This window comes from Balaenoptera borealis (genome assembly GCF_965194805.1).
Source record: "Balaenoptera borealis genome assembly, chromosome: 12".
NCBI lineage: Eukaryota > Metazoa > Chordata > Mammalia > Artiodactyla > Balaenopteridae > Balaenoptera > Balaenoptera borealis.
This window is the reverse complement of record NC_138869.1, coordinates 80,797,556-80,813,458: the sequence shown is the minus strand read 5'-3', so window position 1 is coordinate 80,813,458 and position 15,903 is coordinate 80,797,556. Positions and strand designations below refer to the sequence as shown.

At 38.1% G+C, this 15,903-nt stretch overlaps 1 protein-coding gene and 1 long non-coding RNA gene across 3 annotated transcripts in view; one reads left to right on the top strand and one right to left on the bottom strand.

The window, feature by feature from the left end:
- The first annotated feature begins 457 nt into the window (after positions 1-457).
- LOC309608193 lies at positions 458-12,029 on the top strand. Its single transcript, XR_014232718.1, has 3 exons — positions 458-1,209; positions 1,519-7,914; positions 8,602-12,029. It is a non-coding gene; the product is annotated as an uncharacterized lncRNA (long non-coding RNA).
- Positions 11,220-15,903, bottom strand: part of CD2AP (CD2 associated protein) — a 111,121-nt gene continuing 106,437 nt past the window's right edge. For both annotated transcript variants that reach the window (XM_082347615.1, XM_082347616.1), the window contains one exon: positions 11,220-14,191. In XM_082347615.1, coding sequence (XP_082203741.1) covers positions 14,150-14,191 — 42 coding nt within the window. In that variant the 3' untranslated portion in view covers positions 11,220-14,149. The remainder of the gene's footprint in view (positions 14,192-15,903) is intronic.

Sequence of the window (15,903 nt, the reverse complement as noted above, 5' to 3'; positions counted from 1 at the left end):
TTTCTTTCTACCTCCATCTGGTCCAGGTCATCTTCTCTTGCCTTCAGGAATACGAACACTTTCTTAATGTCTCCCTGATTTCACCCTCGCTCCCTTCCAATCAGTTTTGCAGAAATCTGCTCAAACGTATGTTCATTCGTATCATTTCCCAGATTCAAACCTATTTTCATTGCACTGAGAATGAGGGCTATGTACCTCAAGGGACCTACAAGGCCCAGCTCAGCTGGGACCTGCCTGCCTCTCCAGCCTCACCTTGGGTCTCTCCTACCTCTGTCCACTCTGATCCAGATGTAAGGGCATCCTTTCAGCTCCAGGATCAGACCAACCTCTTTTCCACCTCTGGGCCACTGTGTATCCTGTTTCTTCTGCCTAGGCTCACTCTTCTGTGACTCTTTCTCCCCAGCCCCTCACCCCACTGACTTCTTCAACACACACACACACACACACACACACACACACACACACACACACACACACACCGGTCCCTGTGAGACTGGCTATTTCTCCTCCTCTAAGGTGAGGAAAGAGAGGCACCTGGGAGCAAATCTTAAGGAGGCCCTGGATCTCAGGGCCATGAAAGTGTCGAACCTACACTTACATAAACCTGAGAGGGAGGGTCTCCTTAAATTTTGTGTCCTAGACCACTCTTCTGCTTCACCTTTGTCCAGCCTTGTCCTCTCTGAGGTCTTAGCTCCAGTAAACCTTTCAAGGAGGGCTTCCTTGACCATCCTCTCTAAATAGGTCCCTTCATCCTTCTACCTACCAACCCCATCATCTTAAATTATTGCCCCTTGTTTGTATCTCTCAGTTCATTTTTTCCAATTTATAATTATCTACATATTCATTGATTTGGAGGTTGTCTGTTCCTCCTCCTCCAGGAAAACAAGCGCTGTGCTTGTTTTCAACAACAATACGCAGTAAATGTTTGGTTTTGAATGCATTTAATAGCCGTAGGTACTTCAACCATCCTTGAAGGTGCATGGCCTCAAATTCAAATTGGTCCCTGGTCACCTTCTTCCGCCTTCTGGGAGTGGGAGGAGCGGGAAGAAGGAAGGAGGGTAAGAGTTGCCACAGGACTGATATGAGAAATAAAGCTTCTGAGCTTTTTGAATTTTCAAGGGTGAAAAGAATTCAAGTATTACTAGATCCAAAATTCTTGGAAGGATCCAAAGAAATCTTGACAATTAACACAAGATTCAAAATGTAAAGGCAGGACTTCCCCGGTGGCGCAGTGGTTGAGAATCTGCCTGCCAATGCAGGGGACACGGGTTCGAGCCCTGGTCTGGGAAGATCCCACATGCCGCGGAGCAACTAGGCCCGTGAGCCACAATTACTGAGCCTGCGCATCTGGAGCCTGTGCTCCGCAACAAGAGAGGCCTCAATAGTGAGAGGCCCGCGCACCGCGATGAAGAGTGGCCCCCACTTGCCACAACTAGAGAAAGCCCTCGAACAGAAACGAAGACCCAACACAGCCATAAATAAATAAATTTTAAAAAAAAATTAAAAAAAAATGTAAAGGCAATTTGGTATGATATAGTGAACTCATTTCTGACAAGTTACAATAAAACTTTTGTTTCATAGCTTAGAGCAACATTTCACTTTTGACAACTGCTCAGAAGACCACCAGAAAACTCCATTGATCAAGCAGCGCTAAGACAATTACACCCATTATACATAGTAAGAGAACACCACTTTGATGATGGCCTTCATAGGTGTCAAAAGAAGGAAGTCAGGGGAGGACATTTATAGGGTTGTTAGGTCTTTAAAAAATTTAGGAACTGGTTGAGAGTGGGCGGAGTTTGTAGTCTAATGGCTTGGCTAGGTGGACAAGACCAAAGTCTTCAGCAAGTCTTGAAGAGCAAGAGGTTACTCTTGATAATAAGCAGTTTTACATGGTTCAGGGCTTATCTTCCAGGAATAAATATTTCCTGGAGAGCAAGGTCTTAATCTATTTTTGTGTATTTTCTGAGTTATTTCACATCAGGACAGGAAAGAATGCTCAGTTCCAGTATTGTTTAACATGGGCAAGTACCTTGCTTTGAATTCTCAGCCCTCTGGGAATTCCCTGGTGGTCCAGTGGTTAGGATTCCACGTTTTCATTGCAGTGGACCAGGTTCAATCCCCGGTCGGGGAACTAAAGTCCCACAAGCCGCACAGTGTGGCCAAAACCAAAAACAACAACAAAAAACTTACTTGTAAAGTTCTAAAACTCACCCTCCCAGTTTTCACTTACATCCCCTCTTCTTTGCCCACCCCTCACCTTTGCTCAATTCCATCATTTAAGTAGTCAACAACTTCGTTTCCCATCTTAATCACCTTAAAAGCCTTAAATAGGCTTTTAGGCTCAAATTTGATCTGCAGGCGATCTTGTTATCTTTCTCTTCCAGTGTTATTCTCCATCCCAGAATAAGCCAGCTGGCTAACTCTAAGAGTCTGATTGCTGGAACAGACTGTGATGGTGAATTACTCCCAGGAGCAAAGTATTTCCTTTTCATTGTATTCATCAATTTACCTCAAGCCACTTCCTGCTTTCTTTTTTAAAGGACTAGTCCTTTCAGCTCAGTTCCTGTGGTTGACGGGAAATAATCAATAAACAATCTCTAATAGGAATAGAAAAGAATTTTATTCAAGCCAAACTGAGGACTATCGCCCAGGAGACACAGATTCAAGAAGCACTTGAATTGTGTTCCGCTGAACTACAAAACAGGGGAGGCGTATATAAGCAAAAACCATGAAGTTACATAAATTGTTTGTCAAGAATTAGGACTGGAACCGGCAAGATGTTCGTTAAGTAAGGATTGGTTGGGGTCCAAAATGGTTGCGTAGTTACAAGGGGAGACCTTGAGACCATAAGGTTGTAGCTGGCAGCTGCTAGCAGACATTGTTTCCAGAATGGTTGGTGGTGTCCTTGATTCTGAAACAGTTCAGAAAATTCAGGTTCTCAGTGATGCAAGAATGTGTCTGAAATCACATCCACAAAGGCCATCCGGCTCCATTTTGAATGCCTGAACCATAGTTAGTCCATTTTGATATTTCAATGTATTCTCTTCTTGAATGGTGAAAGCAGATGTGCAATGCATATGGTTTAACAGGCCATAAGACAGGCTGTTCTAATTTGCATAAAATTCAAGTCAAATCTTGTGTAAGCCAGAATGACTTCTCCATATCTCAATATGTGAACATTTCTTCCATCACTGTGTGGTTTAATATTTATTGGCCGCTCCTGTGGAGAAAAGGGAACCCTCCTACACTGTTGGTGGGAATGTAAATTGATACAGCCACTATGGAGAACAGTATGGAGGTTCCTTAAAAAAATAAAAAAAGAACTACCACATAACTCAGCAATCCCACTCCTGGGCATGTATCTGGAAGAAAACCATAATTCAAAAAGATACATGCACCCCAATGTTCATTACATCACTATTTACAATAGCCAGGTCATGGAAACAACCTAAATGTCCATCAACAGAGGAATGGATAAGGAAGATGTGGTACATATATACAATGGAATATTACTTGACCATAAAAAAGAATGAAATAATGCCATTTGCAGCAACATGGATTGACCTGGAGATTGTCATACTGAGTGAAGTAAGTCAGACAAAGACAAATATCATATGATATCGTTTATATGTGGAATCTAAAAAATGGTACAAAAGAACTTATTTACAAAACAAATAGAGTCACAGATGTAGACAACAAACTTATGGTTATCAACGGGGCGAGGGGGGAGGGATAAATTGGGAGATTGGGATTGACATATATACACTACTGTATATAAAATAGGTAACTAATAAAAACCTACTGTGTAGCCTAGGGAACTCTACTCAATACTCTGTAATGACCTATATGGGAAAAGAATCTAAAAAAGAGTGGATATATGTATATGTATGACTGATCCACTTTGCTGTACACCAGAAACTAGCGCAACATTGAAAATCAACTATACTCCAATAAAATTAATTTTAAAAAATTTACTGGCTGCTCCAATTCTATTTCACTTCCAGATGTATGTCCCAGCACCTTTATTCAGTGTGGATGCTGTTGTTCTCCTGGAGCCCTGTGGTTTTTGGTCTCAGGTGAAGGGCTCTAGACGCAACTACTTCCCTGCCTTTGCAAGAGCTGGTGACCTCGTAGGTAGACATCACTGACTGTGGAAACCTTCTCCAAGCTTAGACAATAGTAACCCCCTAAAGAGGAGAAACTACCAACTGTTCATGCACGTGGCACCAAGGACAAGAAGGTATAACACTAAACACACTGCTTTTGTAATCTGTACCTAGAACGTTAGAACTGCTATTAAAATTCAAGATCCTAATTTTTCAATTGAAAAAACAGACCCAAAGATGTGATGAAATTTACAAGTTTCCTGAGAGGGGGAATGCAAGCCCAGGTTAGAATCCAAATGTCAACTCCTTTCCCCTAGTTCAAGAGTGGAAAAAACTACTCAATAGTGAATAAAAATACTGAAATGCAACTTTCCTTTGCCCTTTGCATTGGCTATAAACCCTCTCTTACAAAAAATTTATTTTATAAGAAAAAGAAGACTTAATTCTTATTAATTCAATTTAGTGCCATTCAGGCCCCCAGGGGGTTGTTTTTCTCATAATCCAGGACCTTTGCTGCCATTAAGAATCATAGATAATCACTAGTTCTCACCTGCTCAAAATAAGCCCTGAGCCTTTCCCAGCGGATACCAGCCAACGTGGAACGCTTTGCTTCTCCCGAAAGTGCACTGCAGGGGCCTGGCTGATCTGTGACTGGTTGGCGGGAAGAGCTGGGTGATGCTGTCCCACGCTGGCCTCCTACACCGCACGCTCTACATCTTCAGGTCCTTCACATGACTGTGCCCTTTCTGGGGAAGTACTGTTCCCTGCTTCTGTGACCCTGTAGTCACATCATCAACCACAAGATGGACATTTTGACCTCCTTTTGGAGAGAAAAGTCATTTTCTGCTTAGAATTCGAGCTGAATCTGGATTTGCTTTTGCAGTCAGGGTCATGGCACCATGGACTCCCCACTGACCGCCTGCTCTGGGCTGCCGTGTCGGACCCCAACTCTATGTGAATTGTACGAGGCCCTTGGGGAGAAGACAGGTGGCAAAATGAGAGAGATTGCACCATAATGTCTTTAAGAAGCCCACAGCACAAGCTCACTATTTTGTGAGCTTGTTACATAAGTGACCCTGGAGGGAAGTTGATCTGGTAGATATCAGAACACATTGCAGGAAAAAATGGAGAAACAGGAGCAGCTCCCAGAGAACCAAGGGCAAGAAATGGCAAATCAGGTTTGAGGAAGGGCCAAGGATACGGCAGCAACCTGGGGTCAAAGGAGCATCACGACATCCAGCAAGGAATGACAAACAGAGCAGGATTGTTTTGTTGCTGCTGTTGTGATGTGATTATTCTCTTAGAGGAAAAAAATGTGAAGCACCTGGTTCCCCCTTTCTCTCTCTTCTCTGAGGACATGATCAGAGGGAAAGGCTTTATTTATGTATTTATTTGGTTGTGCCGGGGCTTAGTTGTGGCAGGCGGGCTCCTTAGTTGCAGCACGTGGGCTCCTTAGTTGCAGCACGTGGGCTCCTTAGTCATGGCGTGCAAACTCTTAGTTGCGGTATGCACGTGGGATCTAGTTCCCTGACCAGGGATCGAACCTGGGTCCCCTGTGTTGGGAGCGCGGAGTCTTACCCACTGCGCCACCAGGGAAGTCCCGGGAAAGGCTTTAAATAGTAGCAATGATTTTTTTTTTTTTTTTAGATCTCTTATAGATAAGGGAAGTGACAGGATTTGAGTGACTTGCCAAGTTCACATGGCTACTAACTTTAAGAGCCAGTTTTCAAAGCCAGATCTGTCGGATTCCAAAGCATCAGCTCTTTTCAGTCTGTCATGTGGAACTTAGCGGGGAGGGAGCTAGGGGAGTGCAGTGGCTGTGTCCCAGTTCTGGGTGAATTCAGTGGGTTGGAACCTTCTGCAATTGTTATTTGCAGCTTCTACCTGTATTTGAGGTTTACTCAAGCTGCCCATGAGAAGCTGAGCTTCATTTGACTGCCATCTAGTGGTCATTTAATCTCTGTAGGGAAGCTAAGTAGAGTTTTTGTTTCTCATGTCTTTGCTGAAGAGCCATGAAAATCATCTAAATTTGCAAAGATGTACATTAAGAAACAAAGAATATTCCCCCAAATCTTAACTTATGTCACACAGAGAAATCTAAACAGACTATGAGATCACTGAAAATGAACTTTGTAAATTATTTAGTCTAACTCTTTTACTGATAGGAAAATTTGATACTCAAGAGAAATATAAAGGATTACAAAGAATGTTCTCTACACATTATCTATGTAAAGAGAGCATATGATCAAGACCACAGGCTTCAGAATTGGCCTGCCTAGGTTTAGTTCCATCCCTTATTAGCTGGGTGGCCTTGGCCAAGTTGCTTAACCTCTCTGAGCCTGTTTCCTCATATGTGAAAGGGTAACAGAGAAGAACAAACCTGACTCCATACTGGATCTATTCCTTTAGCTCTAACCCTTGTACTCCGTAGCCTGTGCTTACTCATGTTGGCTTTGCACCTTTTGTAAAAGAGTGTTGCCTATAGCCTGAAATATACAGGATAGCCTAGTCTCGGGGCTCTGACCTTTAAAGGTATAACACTTTTCCATTAAACATTTGCAGAACAGAGAATAATATTTGTCTTGTTGGAGGTTTATAGGAACATTGTGACCAGACGTATGTGGTCAGCTGCAAGAACAAAGGATTCCAGCACCAAGAAGTTTGCAGCTACCAGCCACACCCCCTCCCCTTTTAGTATAAAAGAAGCCTGAATTCTAACTCAGGTAAGATGGTTCTTTGGGACACTAGTCCTCCATCTTCTCTGTCTGCTGGCTTTCTGAATAAAGTCTGTATTCCTTGTCCCAACACGTCATCTCTCCTGATTTATTGGCCTGTTTTGTGGGGAGCAGTACAAGCTTGGACTCAGTAACAAAAGATAATAATAGTATCTATGATATCAAATTGTTGAGATAGTTAGATATATAGATACATAGATAGATTTAGATGGAGATTACTTGCAACAGTGCTTGGTACATGGTAAGCACAATACAAACATGCCTATTTTTAGACTAAAGATAAGTTTATTATAAACCTTAGGGTAATTAAACTGACTACTTAAAGCCCAGTATAACAAATGTGTTAAAAGCATTTTAAGAGCATAATACAGAGCCTCTGGAAGCATGGCTATTTTATAATAATTGACATGATAGTGGTTAGTCCTGGGAAGCGATTTCAACTTGAATCTTTAAATAGTTGAAGAAGAAAGAAAAGGCAGGAGAGGGTAAAGACAAGGGGTAACGAAGAGGGACCACATCCTCTTTGTCATTCATTTATTGATTCATCCACTCAATATTCACTGTCTACTATATCCTAGGGACCATACCGGGTTATTTCAGGTCAGTGGTTCTTAAATGTGTTCCACAGGGTCAAAACCACTCTCATAATAATACTAAGATGTCAGCTACTTTTCTTCACTGTTGACATTTGTACTGATGGTATAAGTGAGTAGAACTGTTGGTGTGTCCCATGGATCAAGGAAGTGGTACCAAACTATCTTTGTATTCCCTGCACCGCACTCCCAGCAAAGGATATGCTCGGCCCTACCCCGCCCTGCTCTGTCAGTATGACCATTTTTTTTTTTAATTAATTGATTTTATTTTGTTGCGTCGGCTCCCGAGCTGCGGCATGCGTGTGGGATCTTCCCTGACCAGGACCCCCTGCATTGGGAGCACGGAGTCCCAACCGCTGTGCCACCAGGGAAGTCCCAGTATGACCATTTTTAACTCATCATTTCATGTAATGCATTAAGGTTGATAAATCTCCTCACACCAAATCTTTACAAGTGAGATTGGTCTGTGGTGATCAGGTTTAGATATTAAAGTTACACTAGATTCATAAAATAAATTGGGAAAGTTTCCACCTTTTTCTATAGTTTTGACTAGTTTAAATCAAGCAGTTAAAACACAGCTATGATCCCCTCTGGCCTTGCTGTCTTTGGTAGAGCCTTAATTACATTTCCTATTTATGGTGGAATTAGTCAATTAAATTTTCTATTTCTTTTTGGGCAAATATTCATCCTTTATCCTCAAGTTTCATAACTTAACAAAAATGTGTCTTGGTGTTATAAATCTTGTCAATCCTCCCTCACACCCCCCCTGCCCCCCCAGGACATAGGGATTTCTATTTGCAAAATCAAGCCTTTGTTTCAGGACAATTTTTTTTAAATACATTTGACTATCACACATGCATCTATAAAGATGCTTGTGTGTGGTGCCTGATTGCTCACCTTTGACCGGTGTCAGTTATTTGCTGACTAGAGCAGAAAGGAGCGGCAGGAGATAACGATAGCTTTCATTCAGTACTCATTCAGTACCGTTATCTAAAACACCCGCTCATCAAACCTGTTCTCTTTCCTGGGAGCCCCTTGGTTTTCAGCCTTCAAGTTAGTAGGGCTTACAGCTGGTGTGGCTTCCCTTTCAGTTCCACAGCTCCAGCCATTCTGTTGTAGAGGATTCGGGTCTAAGACCATCAGATGGACATTTCAGAGAATCAGCATCTGGAATGAGGTCTGGGGAGCCTTATGTCAAGACTTCAGGCTGTCCTCATTTTGTTCCAAATCTCAAAGCATTTGGGAGGTATTTTTATTATAAATTGTTGTTGTTGTTTCCTTATTTGAGAAACAGATTTCCTTAAATCTCTTTCAATCTATCAAGTCGATTTTTCATTCTATTTATTGTCTTTAGTCAGTTTCAAGGGAGAGGATAAGAGTAAAAATGTCATTACTGTCATGTCAGATTGTATGTGCATTCTGTTAATGTTTAGTAATATTTCTAAAAATGCACTATACCATGAAATGTTAACAATTGCCCTTATTAAAGAATTAAGTTACTCAGTGCACTTAAAATATAGTTTTACTTTTCATAACTTTATTCACACAATTTTCTAGGAACTGAAATGTAGCTAATAAAGACCACTTATAAGCTGATAGGAAAGAATACCACCCAATAGTTGCAAAATGAAAACCACAACACCTTCTGTGATTAAAAAAAATTATTGGCTCTATACAAAAAATATTGTTGCCTATTTCTAAATTTATCTTCCTTTTATACAAGCATATTCACAATAAAGGTGTTAGTCGTAAAAATAAAAGCAATAATTGTTAGGATTCAGAAAAAAATTTTCACACCCCAACAGTCTAGTCTCTTGAACCTTGATTGGCAAGTAATAAAGTCGAATAGACCCATGTGAGTTCAGCTTTTACTTCCAACAATGGGGCTAAATCCGAAAATTGTTCCTTCAGACAAAACCATCTGCACAGGCATTAGACAATCTCTAATGATGTCCCTTCAAACAGTAAAACTCTACAATCCAAAACTTTACCACCATTTGCCTGCAAGGCTTAATTTATGCCCAGTGTTTGTAAAAGCCAATAAAAAGCAAGTAGAAATTTTCAAACTCCGTTTTTTTTTAACTTAAACGACTTGCCACACTTATTTTCCATATTGCTTCATAGTGGTGTCTTATTCCTTTCCATGATTCAAATCTTCCAGATTTCTAGAAAGCCTGGAGTCATGTATGTGCTCAGCAAGAGTACACAGGCCTTGATGTCTTCCAGACTCTACAGTGGTGCCCCCTTATGCGCGGTTTTGCTTTCTGCAGTTTCAGTTACGCGCAGTCAATTGCAGTCCAAAAGTATTAAATGAAATTTTCCAGAAATAAACAACTCATAACCTTTAAAGTGCACGCCGTTTGGAGTAGCATGATGATCCCACGCCGTCCAGCTCTGGACGTGAATCACCCCTTTGTCCAGCGCGTCCCGCCCACTAGTCACTTAGGAGACTAGCAGAATCACAGTGCTTGTGTTAAGTAATGCTTGTTTTACTTAATAATGGTCCCAGAGCACAAGAGTAGTGATGTTGGCAATTCAGGTATGACAAACAGCGCTTCCTTTAAGTGAAAAAGTGAAAGCTCTCGACGATAAGAAAAAAAATCACATGCTGAGGTTGCTAAGACCTACGGCAAGAATCTTCTATCCATGAAATTGGGAAGAAAACAAATTTGGGCTAGTTGTGCTGTCGCACCTCAAGCTGCAAAAGTTAGGGCCACGGTGTGTGGTAAGTGCTTAGTTAGGATGGAAAAGGCATTATATTTGTAAAATACTTTGAGAGAAACCACATTCACATAACTTTTATTAGAGTATACTGTTATAATTGTTCTATTTTATTATTAGTTGTTAATCTCTGTGTCTTATTTATAAACTTTATCACAGGTATGTATAGGAGAAAACATAGTATTACGTGAGGTTCAGTACTGTCTGCGGTTCCGGGCATCCTCTGGGGGTCTTGGAATGTACCTGCCGTGGATAAGGGGGGGATGACTGTATCTTGTTTTTTGTATTATATTTACCAGGACATCCAGTCGTGAGTTCAGAAACCAAAAAGTTTATGTGCAAGTTTATGCTTAAGGAACCAAGCAATGGGTGGGTAGTGGGGCTTCAGGAATGACTGTAATCAGTCTTAAAATCCTTCTGGATTCTGTCTCCATATCTTTATACTCTATTTAGTTCTTCCAAATCAGCTTTTTCCAGATGACAGAAAAATGTAACTGTGGAGAGCTCCCATGCTGAGACTAGCTCTTTGTTTCAAATGTTTAAAATCTCAGTCTCTGAGTCAATAATTCAATTTGGGCAAAGTACTCTCAGCTCCATTTCGAGTATCATACAAATGAAAGCTGTATCTCCTCCAAAGAAAGGGATGCTGTATTCAAAAACAAGGGGAGAGGACATCCTATGCCTTTTCTCTTAATCTTATCTGCCTAATTTACATCATATCCATCACTGCAAGATGCTTTTGAGAAGAGTAAATCAGCAGCTTCCATTTTAAAAAATCTACTCTATGGCAAGCACTTCATAAGGTACTTTATATAAATCATTTCAAATTCTCCCAATAATCCTGTGAGGTAGGAATTATCATCTCACAGTTCCAGGTAGAAAGAAAAGATTCACAAAGGTTCAGTAAATGTCACATAGGTCTAGAACTTTGAATGCTTTTATTTTACTATTTATATTGTTTCTTTTATTTGGAAAACTCAAAGTAATATAAAATAATTTTCATCATACTCTGCAATCAGTATATGCTGAAGTTAATGAAAAATAACCAATAAAGACTGACACAACTGGCAATACTATTCTTTATTTTCTTTTTGAGGGAGAAGCATGCTTTACAGCACCTGTAAACAAGTCAGTGAAGTATATACTGTTTTGAGTTTCTCCATAAATATATATTATTATTTTTTTGGAATGTTAGAATACCACAACACCAACTGCATTACATAACAGTTACTGAAGGCAAGTCAGGCTACAACAAGGATAAAATTTTATGGCTAAAAATATTCATAGCAGCAACTTTTAAAAGATGATTTTATTAAATCAAGTCATTGCACTTGGTCATTTTATTGCTACAGCAAAACAAGGCCATTAAATTTTAACATTTCTCATTTCTGATTTGAACTGATTGTCTCATTCTGTTCATACATTTCAAGTTTAAATGCAAGCATAAAATGTTTACCAACACATCTAGAGAGCACTTGGGTTTATTTTTTTCTGTGATCACAGTAAGAAGCATAAAAAGAGAATCCTCTGTTACACCAGGCCCATTCTCTCTTCCTATCTTCAGACTTAGATTTTGTAAAGAGGTAACAGCTTTATAGTATGACCAAAGCTTGGTGGTCGCACACACACACAATACTCCTAATATTGAAATATAATTAGGAAAATTAGTAATATTATGTTTTTCAAAGAATAGCAAACATTCACTACCAATTTGGCAATGACAGATGCCATGCTGTTCACCTCTACTCTATAATTTATACTCACTCATTAAAAAAAAAAAAAAGATTTACCTCCAAGTAAAAGCTATATTATTACATAGCATTTTATGATATTAACTTTATAAACAGGAATTAATAAAATTCCTATATCAAGAGCAAATACTGGTAAATTGCTAGATTAAAGTAATCGTTTTTCCCTTTGATTTTGGTTTTCTTTTCTTTACTATTTGGTCAAGGGCAAGAAAATAGAGACACAGTACTTGAATTACTTTTCAATTCTGACTGAGGAGTATACAAGCAAACACTTTAAATGTCTCTCAGTACTCATGACCATCTTGATTTTATGCACTGGTGAGAAAATGACCAACAAAAACTTTAAGAACAGCCTGAAATCTGCTGGTAACTTCCCCTACCCCATTATTAGGGTGGGGAAGGAGGGAGCACGTAATCAGATCTTCCAGTCATAAAGCTGGAGGGTGATTTCCAGGGTACATTGTTTTTATTTCTACCTGAAGACTTTCATATTAAAAGAAAATAAGACCTAATTTATTTAAGAAGAAGGAAATCATTCATTTGACAAGTCATTTAAAAACACTAGAACAGGAATAAACAATTGTGTTCAGCAGTGACCTCATCAGAAGAGCCCCAAGGACTTTAAGAAGTTACAATGTACATACTTAACACACAGATTTCCCCAAAAGCACTAATTTAAGTTGTGAATTTAAGTAATTATGTATTGGAGTTTCTATTATTTTCTATTTCACTTTTATTTGAAACAATATGACAAAATTTCATTAACACAAGATTTCAGTATTATAAAACTAAAACTTAAAGGAAAAATATTGGTTTGGGGGTTTAAAGAACACAAAATAGAAGCATGATAGATGGTACTCAAAATCTGAAAGTCATTTGCTATAATAAAGCTTAAAATATAATTTTTTTTGCAAAAAAAAAATCAAATTTTCTACTTTCCATATAAACCCACATATTTTGAGACATATTATCTGTAGATAACATTTTTAAAAGTTCAAGTGTTCATAAGTGACTGTGAAGAAACTGCTATTCACCCACTTGGTGAAAATGCATTTTGAATATGGCCAACTATTTAGTTTTAAATAAGCTGTGATGTTACGTTTTATGACCTACTAAACACTCTTTATAAAGTTGGTTACCTAAATGACAGCCCCAAATATCTCCATCAGTTAGTTTAGTCTAGTAGGTAAACTACACAATGTAAAACCTGAGTATTTACATAATGATAACTTGTCAAAGTATGAAACTGCACACTGAAGTTCTGAAAGTTCTGGAGTTTTGTTTTTCTAACATTACCGTTATTAAAAATCAAATGGAGGGGCATGAAGAATTAAATCACAAGATTATGAAATGAGTAATATTTGAGCCTGTAAAATAAGCAGAAAAGTACGGCAATAAGGCTGGTGTTTGCATATTATATGTGCTGTAGTTTCTAGGCACAACAAGTTAAGGGTTAAATTGACATTTTTAGTTCCTTAGACCTAATGAATTTAAAATATAGCTCATATTTTCCCCAATATATTTAACAATCCAATACATTTTAACTAAATTCCTTTATGAATCCTATAGTGCAAGCAATAAAAAAATATTCCAAAAGTTGAAGAAATTATTTTGATTAGTTCATTACAGTTATTACTATATGCATGGGTGAGTAATCTGGTTTGTAGCTAGGAAACTCCTATTTCATCACCCAGAGTATCACAAACTGCAAACAAACAGGCACAACAGTGTAATCCTGGGTAAGAAGCTAAACATAAAAAATATATATATACAAAGTTTATATCCCTTATGTTTTATGGGAAAAGTAGTGACTATAGTTACTATAAAGCTAAACTGTCCCTCTCAAATGGTATATTTTACAGATTATTCGTAAAGATATCACCATATTTATAGTATAGATCTCTTTAAAAATAATACTACAAGTTTCAATAAAAAAAAAACTATTGTGAATTTTCTTTCCTTTTTATACAGATTCAGTAGTATTTTCAAGCAAACTAAACAAAAGAGTTTGCAATCCCAGCACATAAGAAATAAGGCCTCTTTTTTTTCATATTGGCAAAACAAAATATATAAAAACAATTCACCCTCCCCCTACATTTTTCTATAGATATAATAGTTCATATACGCATATTTCTTTATCACAACATCAGCATTTGTTATTTTTAAGTAACAAGTCAGTTGAAGTTCATAGTGTTGCTTCTGAATCCCTGGAACGCTGAGAACACTGGGTGCACGTCACTTCAAGGAGACATGATTGCTTTTTTCAGTTTCTCTATTTCCACCTAAATGGCAACAGATAATATATCTTTACTTTAAAAAAGTTTATTTATTTTATCCTATGTCATGAAGATCTGATCATAATTTCAAGCCTCCAGATTTTGATTTCCATTCTAAAATCCAATTTCCAATGGTGTAATAAATATTTAAAAAGTTCAACAGATGAAAATATCACAATGCAAGTTCCTAAATGACAGGTGACAACAACAAAAAAGCAGCTACAGTTGTTTCGCCCAGAACAATGTTAAATAATGTGAGCATTTGAAAGATCTGTAAGAAAATCAGCCCTACAAAAAACAAGAGTATCCTTGAAACCAAACTAAGAAACATACCCGTACCTATAATTAAACAAAGGGGGCAATATAGAATTTATTTATTTTTTTTTTAAAGGACCAGTTTAGTTCTATGTTTTTCACTTACTCCTTAGGTGATATCGGTAAACCACTTAACCTCACTTGGTCTCAACTTCCTCAACTGTAAACAGTATGTTCTAGATTAAATTGCCTTTAAAGCCCAGGAATATATATAAAATGCAGTCAATGTGTTAAAAATAGTTCCACTGTTAGGTAGAAGACATTCTTCACTTAATAGAAGTTCACAATTTAAGAAACGTTAGAAGAAAATTAGAAAAATTCATTAAATTTTCACAATAACTACAGAGAGTTATTTAATTTTGACATATTACAAATAACTAAGTTGAGGATCAAAGAGATTAAACACCATGCCAGTGGTTCCATGCAGAACTTGTACTGGTAAGGTCTAAGGCTTTAAAGGCCACAGTTTTTGTACTCTCTTCCCAATTATATGGTATTTTGATCATCTCTGACCTTGCATTACATGTAGAAACATTTAGGCCTTACCTTCTCCTGATAGCATCATCCCTCTCCCCAACAATGCATACAAATAATACATGTTATGGCTAACTTCTGACAAATAGATCATTACTAAATGATGAGCATTTTGCTACAGTCAAAAAGTATAATTTCAATAAGCTCACAATCTCCTAAGGGATCCTAACCATTCAAGAATGGTTTGCTAATTCCAGGATCTTTCCTGATGTTATTCTTTGACTAATATGATTATTAGCCAAACATGTTAGTAGCATTGGATTGAGACAAAATACCTTCAATCTTCAGCCTGATGCGCTATTATCATCTCTATTCCAAAGATACATTAACCACTGTATGAATTTTAATGCACGAGGATGTATAGAAAACAGAAAGAAAAAGAAATTGGTAGAAGAGGGAGTGTGGGTGGGGTGAGGGTCAGGGTGGAGAAGAGCCCTGTACGCAGTCAGTAATACTCCTCACAGACTGCTGCCGGTCACATAAATTTAGGTATCCGGCAAATACTTGCATTGCTGGAGTTTCTCTTCTAGCATGTTTATGTTCATTGTTCATCATTAGTCCTTTGTACCACTCCTCAGTATAATTTAATACTATATAATGTTAATGTTATAGTAGTTCAAAGTATTACTTTTAATTTGGGGGGAAATATAATTTCTCTTTTAAACATATGATCCTAAGACTCTAATGTCTTATTAAGTGTATTAAGTATCAAACTTTTCCCACAAAAAAAAAACAAATTTATAATACAGGTCAGTGAGAGGCTAAGTAACAGCTGATTTTGCTGGGAAAATATAATCAAATGAAATTCTTCAAAAAAGAAACAAATAATTCATTTGACTCTTTCCATGATTTTTATGACAAATTAAGTC